The sequence below is a fragment of the Chelon labrosus genome (genome assembly GCF_963514085.1).
Source record: "Chelon labrosus genome assembly, chromosome: 21".
Classification (NCBI taxonomy): Eukaryota; Metazoa; Chordata; class Actinopteri; order Mugiliformes; family Mugilidae; genus Chelon; species Chelon labrosus.
In genome coordinates this window covers 20,696,010-20,709,969 of record NC_140354.1, presented here as the reverse complement: position 1 = coordinate 20,709,969, position 13,960 = coordinate 20,696,010, and the positions used below count along the sequence as shown (strand labels likewise).

At 46.0% G+C, this 13,960-nt stretch overlaps 1 protein-coding gene across 1 annotated transcript in view; it reads left to right on the top strand.

Moving 5' to 3' along the window:
• LOC311506082 (voltage-dependent T-type calcium channel subunit alpha-1I-like) overlaps positions 1-8,860 on the top strand; it is a 141,843-nt gene extending 132,983 nt beyond the window's left edge. Inside the window, exons 33-36 of the mRNA XM_084569962.1 lie at positions 4,660-4,797; positions 7,447-7,657; positions 7,761-7,900; positions 8,045-8,860. Coding sequence (XP_084426088.1) covers positions 4,660-4,797; positions 7,447-7,657; positions 7,761-7,900; positions 8,045-8,776 — 1,221 coding nt within the window. The 3' untranslated portion in view covers positions 8,777-8,860. The remainder of the gene's footprint in view (positions 1-4,659; positions 4,798-7,446; positions 7,658-7,760; positions 7,901-8,044) is intronic.
• Positions 8,861-13,960: the final 5,100 nt, after the last annotated feature.

The window sequence follows — 13,960 nt, the reverse complement described above, 5'->3', positions numbered from 1 at the left end:
TACAGTTGCAGATTAGGTGTGATTGCGTGCGACAGAAGAGCCGGTGTGGGTGTGCGCCATTTTTCCAAAGAGACAGACGAGTTAACGTGCAGTGTTGTTGTGTTTAAGGGGACGACGAGGCACGACGGGACACCGGGGTGCAGCGAGTGTGTGTGTGTGTGTGTGTGTGTGTGTGTGTGTGTGTGTGTGTGTGTGTGTGTGTGTGTGACAGTGGAAATATTCATCAAGTAACTGCCCAGTCGGCATTTGGGATGAGCCACAGCTTGAGACTGACCACAGGGAACCGTTTAATGGAGCAGTGAAGATATTTGGTCGCTGGCGCAAAGAGAGACTCCTCAAGAGAACAGGAACATTCCTCAAGAGGGACTCTCAGAGGGTTGCTAGTGCTCGCAAGAACTGCATAACTCCCAAGAGCTTTTTCTCTGTTTGCAGTCAGAGAGCTGTAGTGGCGTAATCCTAACCCTAACCCCTAACCATAACCCTCGACCTAACCCTATCAACTTATAGAAGATGCAACCTGTGCCTGTGCCTGAGTAACCTTCTCTTCAGGAGTAAGGTTGCTTACTTGTCCCCAAACCTAACCCCTAACCCTAACCCTAACCCCTAACCCCCCCTAACCCTAACCCTAATACTGGATACGCTACCCAAACTAGAGATTAACTAACAAAGACCACGCCTCAATTGGTGCAAGGGAGTTTATTGGTAGACAGGACGTGAAGGAAATGAATGGAGAGATGAGAGGAGCGGAATGCATGGATGGATGATGATGGTAGAGGTACCCAGGGAGTGAGACTCAGGGTGGGGACACGTCTCAAGAAGCTTGGGTCCTTGTCCACCTGTGTTCCTGGAATAAAAAGATGGAAGTAGAAGAAAAGAAATGAAAAGAGGGGGATGGGTAAGCACGGGAAATTGAATGACGAAAGAACAAACTTACGTCCTAATAATGTTTCTTCATTGGATCCTGATGTGCACCTCCCCAGAAATATAACTGCACGTTGTTGTGGCCATGACTGGTCTGGAGGTCATTCCCTTGTCTACGTCTTCTCAGCGTCTGGACCAGCGCAGAAGATTCAGCCTTTGTCTTCTCTCTCTTTTTTTCTGTGTAAATGTAACTGTTCAACATTTATTAGCCCCAACTTCCACAGGAACATAGAGGGAGTCAAAACACCTGCTTTGCCGCCGACTAGGAGTAGTAGTAGTAGTAACTGAACAAAGCTGACACATGAGCATGAGCAAGCAGATCCCAAAAACGAGCTGCGACAACGGCAACTGGACTTGTGGGGTTTTCTTGAAGATGTTTCATCCAAGTCTTCAGCTCTAAATAAGTGTTGGGAAGTTGGGGTTCTTAATAGGAACGTCGTTGGGTGTTGCCCACCTGAAACTGACAGGACTGGGGTCTGTTGGCGACCGTCTACTTGGATGAGTGGGTGAATTTCTTGAAGGAACCCTGCAAGCCCAGATGCCCTCGTTTAAGCTTTAATTTTAATTTTTTTTTAGATAGACACTTGGAACAACACACAGTTCAGTAAGGAAGCATGAACATGCAAGGTGATAGTTTGCCGGCTGGACTCCAAGAGTGACCGTGTCATAGAGCTGAATCTCAGATGATGAAGGTAGGCAGGGACAGGAGAGAAGAAGATAGGAGATAGAAGTGGCTCCTAGGATGACAATGGAGAGGTGGAGTTGGGGAGGAAGAGGGTTGAGCCACAGACAGCCTAGAGACAAGGGAATGATTGGTTAGGAGACGATGGAAAAATACACAAATCAGCTGCAACATTATGACCACTGACAGGAGAAGTAAATAACATTGACCATCTTGAGACAATTCGATGTTCTGCTGGGAAACTTTTGGACCTGGATGTTCCTTAGACATGTAGCACCCACCTAGACCAGACCAGGCACCCCCACCCCATAGCAATGACACTCCTTGATGGCAGCAGCCATCCCGAGAAGGATGCAGCCTGACACGGACACACACACACAAAAACATAATGTTATGCCTGATTAGTGTGCATGGGAAAATGGAACAGATAAGGAAATAGAGCGACATCCTTATTGAAACCTGCTAACCTTGAAAAACTGAATCCAAGTATAAAGCGCTTTGTATAAAGTTAACTGATCAGTGTTTGGTAATAAACAGCTTTAAGAGACATGAGAACAGCAGTGGCTGGTATTAAGCAGCTGTTGTGCCGTGTCGACGTTGTATATTTGACAGGAAAAGCAAAAAAAAATTATTGATTTGATGGAACTTTAACTCAATCATTAAAATAAATCAGTTAAGCCACTGATGTGTAGAATTTGCTGACGGCAAAACAAAAGCACCGGGGAGGTGTACCCGGTCGTGCATGTGCAGTAAATTATCCCTAGCACATATGATACCACCTTCACTCCGTGTGATCCGGCTAGCATGACGAATGCGATGCTGCCGTGAGATATTACCTATGCATATTTTATTTTCTCCTCACAGCAGCGCTGAATAGAACCATGCCCTTGCTCCGCCGCTCTCCAGGCTGCAGTAGACTCTTTCAGTCGGGTGCTTGTATCTTGTTAGTGAAGCCTTCAATATTTCTGGAAGCGGCGGCGGCGGTGGTGGTAGTGAAGCAGTTCCTTCCTATACCCATTGTGCTTTCCCCCCCGGAGGCACAGCCGAGAACACAGGAAGAGAAAGGCTGTGGTTTTGCCGTTACCTGTCGATAAATGCGCCGGCTGATGACTCGCAGGGACCTTTCTGTGGAGCTACTTGCGGCCCACCCCGGAGAAGTCACAGCTACCGTACGGTGCTGTCACATAGTAGCACGAGTGAGCTGATGTGTGGAGACAGAGCAAGAAAAACCCACAAAGTGTTCCTCTAAATTAATGAGTTGTTGTGCTTCTGCATTGCTTCCTTGCCTTGCCTCATCCCATCTCTCTCTCTCACCCCTCGCGGGCTCGGCCGGCGGTAATTTACTGCCTCATATCAGCCACGAATCTTCCTCCATGAACCTCTTTGTCTCTCTCGCCTACCGGCACGTGTTACTATATCGCCGGCCCGTCATCGCTTCATCGGATTTCACTTGGCCCTTTTAATTCTACCCCCTTCCTCTCTGGCTATTTATTGCTTTTGAATAAAATGCCGCTCGAACACATCCCAGCTACCTCCAGAACCCTGATATTCCACTCCAGCTCACTGTTTGCGATGGGTTTTGAAATTGTGCACGATTAAAAAAAAAAAAAAAAAAAAGCCACAAAGGTAGGAGGTGTCAGCGGAGAAGCTTGAGCTCGCAGGAGTCTTGTGCAGTGGTAATTTAAAACCAATTCAACAGCCGCATGAGCTGAGATACCTGCGGTCCTAATGAAACGAACCTAGCTGGAGCCAAGCCTGGAACAAATAAGGAGGAGAGCGGCACAGTTGTCACATCCCAGTTTATTTTATGTTTGGTGAGGATTGCTGTGCGGGGTGTGGGAGTTTGACGAGCGCTCTGAGACATCATGCAACAACATTTTGATTTCACGTACTGTACAGTCGGCTGTCGGTGTAGAATTGTGCGGTTCTGGTGCCACTCCCTCCCTCCCTCCCTCTCTCTTTCCCCACATTTACATGCAGATGCCGAGGTACACGCTGCTTGGATATCTGCCTCTCGCCTCCCACCCAGCCTCCTCCTTCACCTCTCTTTGTGCCACGTTTGTTCAGTTGATGATGACAAAGTAACGCTCTTGAAATCTCTCTTTGCAGACAGGTGCCACGGCCACCATGGCCGCTTTTGAATTGTCAGCATCTGGCGAAGCGTGTCGCGGCTCGGTGGAGGTTTTATCTCTCTTGTCTGTGTAGCTCATGTCGGCATACAGTGCCGCTCAAAAGTATTTGCACTTTAGCTACTTCCCCTGAAGTTCCCCTGGGTTCCTTTGGGACCTCTTAGACTATTATGGAGTGATCTTTGTTGGTGGACCACTCCTGTGGAGGGGAACAGTCATCTTACATCTCCTCCATTTGTCCTCAATCTGTCTGACTGTGGATTATTTGTGGGTTCCAAACTCTGTAGAGATGGTTTTCTAAACTTTTCCAGCCTGATGAGCAACAACAACTCTTTTTCTGAGCTCCTCAGAAAGCTTCTTTGTCCGCTGCCATCATACGATTCCGCAAACATTTGTTGTGAAGATCAGACTGAGACAAATCGTTGATTTATTTAAACTAATCCAGGAACTGAACCACACCTGAGTCTCATTGCATTGATGATGAAACTTCTGAACTGATGGACTCTAATTTGGCCTTGAAATTAACTTGTAATCCTAGCGTTGCACCTACTTTTGTACCTCACTGATATGTAATATTGGGTCATTTTCAACAAACACCAAAGTATAATATTTCTGTTTGATGTGTTTGATTGGGTACTCTTTGTCTATTTTCATGCCTTCCGTTGATGTTTTGAGTCATTTTTATGCAAAATTGTCAAACATTCTGAGGGTTGCAAATACTTTTAAGTGGTTCTGTATATGAGAATGAAGAAATCACTGGAAACACAGACTTTTGTCAATTTCATGCCTATGTAAACAAAAATGTAAGAGGTCACGGTTGCTCCGAAACCCTAGACTAAATTATTTCTTACTTATTCTCTAATAAGTAATTCAAGAAACTGTCCTCGTGTTTTAAAGCCATTAATAACTTGAGTGAATTCTTTGCAGCAGATCAGGATGGCAGAGATAGAGCAGGCGTCGCTTAAGTCAGAGCAACTCTCAGACAAGTCCTCATCGCCAGCCCTGCCGGACGACCTCAGCCTGGATGAACATACCGCCTATCAGCTGCTGCCGCAAGAGGCCAAGGTAGGCATGAGCAGAGTGAGGCGGAAAGGAAAGATTAGGAAAATAAACTGTGGTAAATGGCCTCGCCAAGCACTGGGAGCAAGTCTGGGATTAGTGTCTTGTTCAAGGACTTTACGGCACGTCAACATACTAGGGATCAAAACCATCAACCCTCTGGTTCATGGACAACCTGCTCTAACTGCTGAGCCACATTCACTCTTAGATGCATTGAGGAATTTGCAGTATTGAAATAAACCGTTTCCTTAAAGGACAAAGGTTTGAGATGTGCAAGTTTGCTCTAGCAATCGAGTCTTTCAGACATACTAAGGTTGTACACATGCCTGGATTTTCTTTCCTTGCAAGGCAGCCGGATTCTCTTGCAATTTGGGAGATCCTTTCTAGGGAAAATTTTACTTCTGGCATGCACTTACAGTTTGCTACATGTCCAAACTGTGGCTAGAGAGATGAACAACCTTTTAGGAACAACTAAAAAACTAAAATATGAAGAACAGCACAAGGTGTTGACCTGGGTTCCAGATTCACTAGATCCCAAACTGATCCCCTCAACCCATAGGACCCAAAGGCCTCCACTAACAATATATTGTTGCCAGGTACCACCATGTTATGCCTGATTGGCATAGCTGAATACACAGACTTTTACAAATTTGATATACATGTACACAAAAATGTAAGAGGTCACAGTTGTTATGAAGCCACTGTGCCAAGGTAGTGTTGGTGTCGTATACTGTGGAAGACAAGACACAAACTAAATTATCTTTCCAATCATCCTTGTAATACACGGCACAATTCAAACTGAATCAAAAAGACATTTGTGTCTTGACACTGACTACAGCACTTGACAACCAGAAGGGACCTGCCCTTTGAAAGCGCTGCCCTTTTCCAAACAGTCTCCGAGGACGTTTTGTTCGGATGGTTCTGTGCAACGAAACCATCCAGGGCGTCGGGTTTCAGTTTATTTAAAAAGCCGGTGCATTAACGCATTATTGGACTCTGCGTCGTCCATTAATTCCCGATGATAATGGTCTGTTCGTTGTCCATTACCCCTTCTAATAAAATGACGAGCATCCCAGTGATAGTGAAAAGCTAAACAACAGCAAAAACCGAGTGTTGGATAAAAGCTGAGCTGAATACGTGCTCGTTAAATACATTTTCACGCAAACATAACTTTTTATGTTTAAATAAAAAAGAGAAACAAAATGATGCAGAACACACTGCAGCACAAAATCAGCGGTAATTTCTAGTATTGCCACTACTTTATACTTGAAAAGCTACGAGCCACTTTGTCCTACTCCCCCGTAGAGGGTGAGTGCAAGCAATGGCAGAGGCTCACTGATGATTTTATTATTAGCAGTAGCATAGTAGTACTCTTCAATTGAGAAATAAAGTCATTTCCATGCGTATGCTGCCGGACATAAACCTTGAGTTCCAATGACTATATTATCTCAGGGTCCTTACATCAGGGTCCTTATCCAACATCATTGTCCGCCTCATGAATAAATCCTTCCACCGCCAACTCTCTAGTTGCATTCCTGGGTGGCTCTCCTGCCTCCTTCTCTTGAACCCACTCTCTTAGACTTGCTTCTCCTTTCTCGGCGTTACCCCCCCCTTCGGTAATTGCACACATGCTCGGCAGCTTCCTCTAGCTACGCTATCTCCCGCCCCTATCGGCCGTCCTTCCTGGATATCCTCCTCTGTAATGGGGTAATGCTCCTTGGTTCTGGATAGCCAGATAAGCCTGCAGTCAAGCAAGCGTGGCTGTGAACCAGTGCTCATTAGAGGAGGGGGGTGGGGAGAGATGGAAAGAGACGGACGGAAGGTGAGAAAGAATCTAAGATTAGGGATTTTCTTTGGTAGACATTGTTTAGTTGTGTGTGTACCTTTATTTTGCTTCTGGGGGAAAAAGACGTATCATTAAATTTTTAGTTTTAACATAAGAGCAAAGGTCGATCCAGGGTAGACACTTAGAGGCTAAGATTAAGGTTAGGTTAGTTCTCCAAAGAAATAAATGAAAGTCAATGTGATGTTGTCTGAAATGATGGAAAAACAAATGTATTTGTCAAGGCCGTTTGAGGTAAGTATGGGCGTGGGTGGATTGCTGCTTCAATAAAAAAAAAAAAAAAAAAAGGAAATTCAGAGGCTTGAACTGAATGACTCACAGGTACAATACAGTCATGAAAGCACAAAAACATACATACTCACACATGCATGGGCTTAAATCTGAACTAATCCGCCTCCCGCTTCCCCCCTTCGAGCTGCTGCCGCCGCCGTCTCACGCCCAAATTTATAACCAGGCTTTTATGTTTCGACATATAAAATTAACATGACAATAAGTGCTCATAATCAGTTCTCAACCTTTGACTAGAGCTATAATGAGAAGCCAGAGGGATGATGTGAATCTGAGGCCATATTTAATATCTGCACAGCGCCTGAAGAGCTGTTCTTATTCTCTATCAGGCTTGCTATCAACCAGGAGTTGTCACGTTTACAGTATGTAATGCAAGTCCTAAACTTTAATTGCCCCTTCAAAGAGGAAATGAGAGTTTAAAGATCATTGATGGCGTCTTAATTATATAAGCTTTCAGCAACAATTTCTTTAATAATCTAATCTAGATATTTGTCCTAAAAGTCTGCCCATCTCTACTCTTCCAGGGAAGATGCCACAGTGACTCCCACAGCTCAGAGGAGGCTGGCGTTAGTGGTAGCCACGAAGGAAGCCACCAGACCGTGGTGCAGAGCCAGGTGCAGGGGTTGAGCCAACCATGCAGGGCCCTCAGCGTTGGCATCGAGATGGAGACCCAGCTGCAGGAGATGGAAATGCAAATACACCAGACACACATGTGCTCACCTGGCTGCAGCCCCGGTGAGTAAATCCACAGAAGATGCATTCACTGGTATATCACCATTTGGACATCCAGCAGCAAGTCTTGTCGATGTTAATACCTGCGAAACTCCTATCGCTCCAGATAAATATGCAGCAGCAGCCATCCCGGTACCTCCCCGCAGTAGGAGCCTACGCTTGGCAAGGGGTCTTAGGCTGACCTCGCCGGCCTCCTGGGCCTCATTCCGCTCCCCCAGAGCCCACAGAAAGATGCTCTGCACACAGGTAAGTGAAAGAGGGGGTCAAACTCATTACAATATGTCAGATGACACTTGATGCTAGGTGTCAGGTTGTACTGAGATGTAGTAGAACACTGTTTCAAATGGCACTCTTAATTTACTTTTTCTCTCTGCTTGCTTCCCTCGACAGTACCCATCCCACAGTGACTCATCCCTTGCTACAGGCAGCTCAGAGGGCAGTCTTCAGACCACCCTGGAAGAAGGACTCAGCTTCAGTGTCTCTCCGCCACAGAACTTGGAGTTGCCATTGCCGTCAGCTACCTTACCAGTCACGTGCCCCCTCCCGCTGCCTGAAGACGGCACCGCCATTTCTTCTCCAGTACAAACCCTTAGACCGAGGCCCACCCCATCGTCAGCTTTAACCCTCCTGGCCACCAGGGGTCACCAGCGGAGCCAAAGTAGCGGGCGAGGCAGCACCAGCCCAGGCTATACCCGGGACGACTCCATCGACCCATCGGACGAGGACCTGGGAATAGGCATCGGATCGTCCATCGGCGGCTGTGGCTCCAGCCAAGCAGGCAACAGTGAACACTTGTCAGAGGCGCTGAGTAGCTTGTCCCTGACGTCACTGCTGTCACCCAGCTCTCTGGTGTATCCGGGAGGGGCGGTGAAGAAGTGCAACAGCACAGGAAGTCTGGACCAAGGTGGGATGCTACTGTCCTCCCGGGGCAGGGAAGGCCGCAGGGAGATTCTGGGCCTGGAGCTTATGGACCCGCAGGGCTTCTTAGCCAACCCCTGGACAGGGGTATTGGTTGATACAAGGCGAGGAGAGGGACGAGGGCAAATAGGGGACAGGGAGCAAGGGTTGAAAGGGAAGAGCTCAAGCCAAACAGCAGTAGGGCCTTGTCGGAAAAACAGATGAAACCTGCTGTTTACTCTCTTTGTCTTTCCATTCCTTGGATCTAAACCCATTGCTGTTCCTCTCACTCTCTCTGCTTCATCAGTGAGAGAGAGGTTTGATGACACATGATGTCTTGTGTTCCAAAACCAAACCCTCATCTTGCCCCCCCAATCCCTTTTCTGTTCATTTGTGACAAGCCTGCGTCCTATTTTGTGCTACCCACAGAGGAGTGGTCTTGGTTAGGAAGTGGCCTGCAGAGTTAAGGCCCAAGGGCTGAAGACCGGCCCTCATACCCTCTGGAGGAGGCCTTGGAAGGTTCTGATCTGACTGGAGAACCAGGGGGTCCGTTCATATCAGGGAGTCCACAGGAGCAGATACAAAAGAGCTTAAACTCAAAGACTCAACAAAGAGTCGGGATGTTGCTCTACTGCAGTTTCCTTTTCTCTGTGACGGCTCAGGTTCACAGAGGTTGAAAAATGCAAAAATAGAAGTACCCAAATCTGACATAGCTACCCATGCCAACAGAGACCGTTTTCATTTTGTTTATGTCTCAGAGGCAGTGCAGCGAAAGTAAGTGGGCGGAGGCTTTGTGATGATGGTGGAATACATCAAGGCGGAAGGAAGGCCGTGAAAGGAGAAGGGCGGTTATTCGTTTGGCTGGAAAAGCAGAGAGCGGATCTAATGTCCATCTGTTCTGGCAGACGGAAACAACAGGTCCTACTCACTCCGGCACCGGACCTTCTGCTGAGATCAGAGTAAAATGTGAGATATGAGGGGGGTAAAGGAATGTTTGTGTTTGAGTGTGAGACAGCACTGCCTCAGGTATCCAAGGCATGAATTAAATCATTCTCATCACTGCACCATACCTCTGCATTTTTAAAAACAGGAGATGGGTATTGACTGAGTTGAGGCTTTGTGGCGTCTGTCAGCTCTGTTTTTTTTTTTTTTTTTCGGTGGAGACGGAAAATGAAAAGAAATTGACAGATCGCGGGGGTATAACTGTTCACGGAGCGATTCGTGAAATTGGTTATTTTTCTTTCTATCTCCAGAATCTCTCACTCACTCACCAACAAGAAGAAATGAGTTTAAAAAAAGAGGACGGCTGGATGGAGCTTTTACAAAATCCAATCGGGAGGAAAGGCGGCGTGTTGCATGGGGGCTGCTTTGTGTGCGCCCGAAACGTGGTTCACGGCTACTTTGACAAAAAACTTCAAGCACACTCCTTTTGACACCACTTCCTCTCACCCACCGTGATTAAGGATTTAAGATGATTGGACGAAGCCACAAGTGTGGGAAGGGACCTCTGAATGCATGATGGGATCGCATTTTTTAAAAATCTATATACAGAAGTGTATTGAGATGTCAATGTTGGGTGATAACCATGTGATTTATATTCCACTATTTTTGTAGAAAAGAGAATAGGCACGTGCAAGTGTTGCCGCTAGTTTGTCCCGATTTAATTTGACCCATGCAGTGTCTTCGACTCGTTGTCTAGGACTTTTTTTGTCTGCCAGTGGCTTCCAGTTTTATAACATTTTTTAAGGTGTGGACACGTGTATAAAACAACGAAGCAAAAAATTTCAAACTCTGCGCGCTGAAGTGATTGTTCCCTCCAGCACATTTCTCTCTGGGAACACTGGTTCCTCGGGGGTTCTTTTTTCCTTTTTCAGATGTTGGCGTCTCAGAGGACAACCAGAGATGGGAACAGCCATATTCGCATATTCGCTCACCACACGGGGACCGCCGAGACTCACGGACATTCCTGCACACGGGGGAACTTTGTTTGCTTTTAGCCTCGTATGCTAAAAAAAGAAAAAAAAAAAGAAAAGAAAAAAAAAAAACGAACAGCGTGAACCATCTCTTTACGAAAGCTTTAATTTGAGAGTTACACCACAACATATCGGACACATTAGTGTTCCTTAAGCATGGGATTGCAATACAGTATGCTTATTCTTGAAACGACACCCTGATGCACTCATCCTTTCTTCCCCCCCTCCCCCATCTCTTCACACACACACACAGTATGTTGTAGCAAACCATTCCGCACATTATAGTTTTAAATCAAAAGACTGTAACGGGCGAACAAAACTTTGCATCTTTTAAATGCAAACCTATTTCGCTCGACTGCTCCGTCCAAAAAAAAAAAACGGAGACGCTCATCTTTAAGCCTGATTTCTAGAGGTAGACTGTTGCATCCCGAGTGTTTCGATCATTGCCTTGCTTTTTTAATTTTCTCAAAAAAGGACGAGGTGATGTGAGAAAATCCGAGGGGTTTGACCTTTCTTCTTCTTTTTTTTTTAATCATGCAAAATCACTTTGATGACTATGTTTTAGCGCGAGAGTCGTGTGTGCGCGAGCGTATGTGTGTACGTGTGTGTTTATGACTTCAGGTGAAGTGATTGCCTTTTCCTGAAGTGTCCTGTTCGTCGGCGAGGATTCCTGAGGTTAAAGGTCGAAGACGGAAAAAACGCGAAGCAACCAAGGGCTGTTTTAGCTTCAAAGATATATCCTCCTATCTTTCTGAGACAAATCCTTGTGTCAGTGAATATGGCATCAAAGGTTAAAGCCTGACTACACAGCAATAAATGTTCTACGTGTGTGCCCTGTGTAAACGATGTCAATGTGATTTTTATCTCCTCAGAATACAACGGTATTCACCACTCTCTGTTTTTGCTTCTGCTTGTCTGAACTTAACGACCCATCGGACGGCCGCCCCTTCTCCGCGGGCCGGTCGGGCGGAGGAAGGGGGATGGGCTCCAATTGGAACACGTGAACAAATGAGGTTGTTGAACTCAGGTCGGGGGGTAAAAACCACTAGAGAACATTTTTAAAGATAGCTGTAAAGTTGTGCTCAGACGGAACGCAAAGCAAATGTTTTTTTTGTTTTTTTTTTTGTCGCGTTTTGGTTCGCACAAATGCCGGAGCGTTTCGCACCCGAACGCCCCGAGATGCTAACAACGCACCGACTGTGAGCAGAGTGTGCCTTCGTACAGTACGTGTTTGCTGCAGCTCTCACTCACTCTAAACCTACCGGAAAACTTTTTTCTCTTCGATGAACAGCAGAAGCACACTTTTTTTTTTTTTTTTTGGCTAAAGTTTCCACCTTTTCCGATTCTGCTTTGTACGCAGTCCGAAAATTTTTGCTTTGTCTTCGGCCTGAACACACCTTACTAGTGTACAATTCACGTTTGTACATATCTTTGTATTTTGATCTGCATGTGTGCATTGCTGCCAGTGACCCTGAATATATCATTAGTATGCATTTCATAAAATTGTACAAAGTTGAAAGGGAATGCCCCAGTGTTTTTGACTGCTGCTAAAAATCAGTCACAGAGGGAAAAAAAAAAAAATGTTTTTCTTCCAACATGTGACGATATCAAATATTACATCTGATGTAATATTAAAATGCGCTACATCTTTATATCTGGTCGTTTTATAAGTATTTGACATGACAGCGGGGGATGGGGGTGAGGGTGGGGGAGGGGGTTGAGTCAGGGCAGTCGGGAAGCGTGCAGAGCTGACACTGACGGAGTAAAGCTACCAGACAGTGTGAGAGACGGGAGGTAGTAAGACGCCGCAGACTTCTTCAGACAGCTTGTCATCGGCAGCTTTGCCCAGCGGAGCCGTCAGCGCTCGAGAGAGAGGAGGCGCATTAGTCATGCACGCTGAACTCGGAGGTGTTGTTTACCTCACACCCTCAGCCGAGCCAGCAAGGCAGGCCCTCCGCCTCACCTCACCTCACCGTTCAAAATCAGTCCTCCTTCCAGGCCCCTGTCCTTCAAATGCCACTGCAGGGTGGAGTGGGGAGGCTGGAGGTGTGTGCGCGTGTCTTACGAGGCCTCGAGTGCGCTCATGTGTGCTAACGTGAGCGGATATCTGCGAGGTCTTTAGAGGAGTAAATAGTCAGCCGGTTTGCAGAAAAGGTGTTTCTCCCAATGGGGGTCGCTGTTTCTGTGAAACCGCCTCGAGATATTGCAGCCACTTTCGTCATGTCAAACTGCTACACTATGAGGTACAGAGTGTAAAAAGATTGGACGCCGTGACAGCTACTCAAACGTGAAGCCGAAGCATGTAGAGCTCCCCCTAGTGGCTAGCTGCAGTATAGGTCATAAGCTCCACCCCCTGAATGTTAGCATCAGTTTGGCCAATGGGACGAAGTGGAGACGTATCATCGTTTTTTTCTACATTCACAGGCACAAAAAAGCATATGTTAAAAACTCCGTATCCTAAGCGGTGATATTTTTGTTTCTTACCACTGCAGCAGCAGGTGTCCCATCAGACACTGCTACAGATGGGAAATTAATTAAATTCAAATCATTTTTTTTTTCTCAAATTCTCTCAAGATACTTTACAAAACCTGAAGCCAGCATTGAAGCGACGGTGGTGAAAACCTTGAGCAGACACCTGCTGGTATATTGGGTGTTATTGGTGGGACCTATCTGCTTGAGGCCAAACAGGCAGAAGCAGAAAAAGGAGGGCGGTGGGACAGATACTAAAAGTGAAGTGCAGCTGGATGCATGCAGTATATCTAAAAGACCTCTACCAGACCTCGCATTAACATCCATCCTGGACGATCTGATCGCAAGTGGCCAGCTTAAAATACAGGTGTGAACACGCCCAGGGCGCATTGAGGACCCATTGGAGTGATCCAATCTCGGAGCACATGTGAAGGTGGTATGGGACACATCTGACCTCATTCCTTTGACAGTGTGAACACACAATTAGTCCCGGGTCACATTAAAACAGCACTTTGCCTCATTTATTCAGGAAAAAAAGTGACGTAAAACAAACGCTTTTATAAATGATCACCTGAAGAGAAAACAGCACTGTAAGTGATGTCTGTTCATTAGTAATGAGAGCCTTTTAAAATATGCTGCCCTTGTAGTTGAACTAAATAAGAAATCAATCTAAACTAGAATTAATAAATTATATTATTTAATTCAATTCAATTCAATTTTATTTATATAGCGTCAATAACAATACAAATCGTCTCAAGACGCTTTACAAAAACCCAGCCTGAAACCCCCAGAGCAAGCCTGAAGGCAACGGTGGCAAGGAAAAACTCCCTTTTAACAGGAAGAAACCTCGAGCAGAACCCAGCTCATATGGAGGAACCATCTGCCTAAGGCCAGCCGGGTACAGACAGAAGAAAGAGAGAAGAGAACAGCAAGATAAACATACATTTGTCATAGATACACATATCTG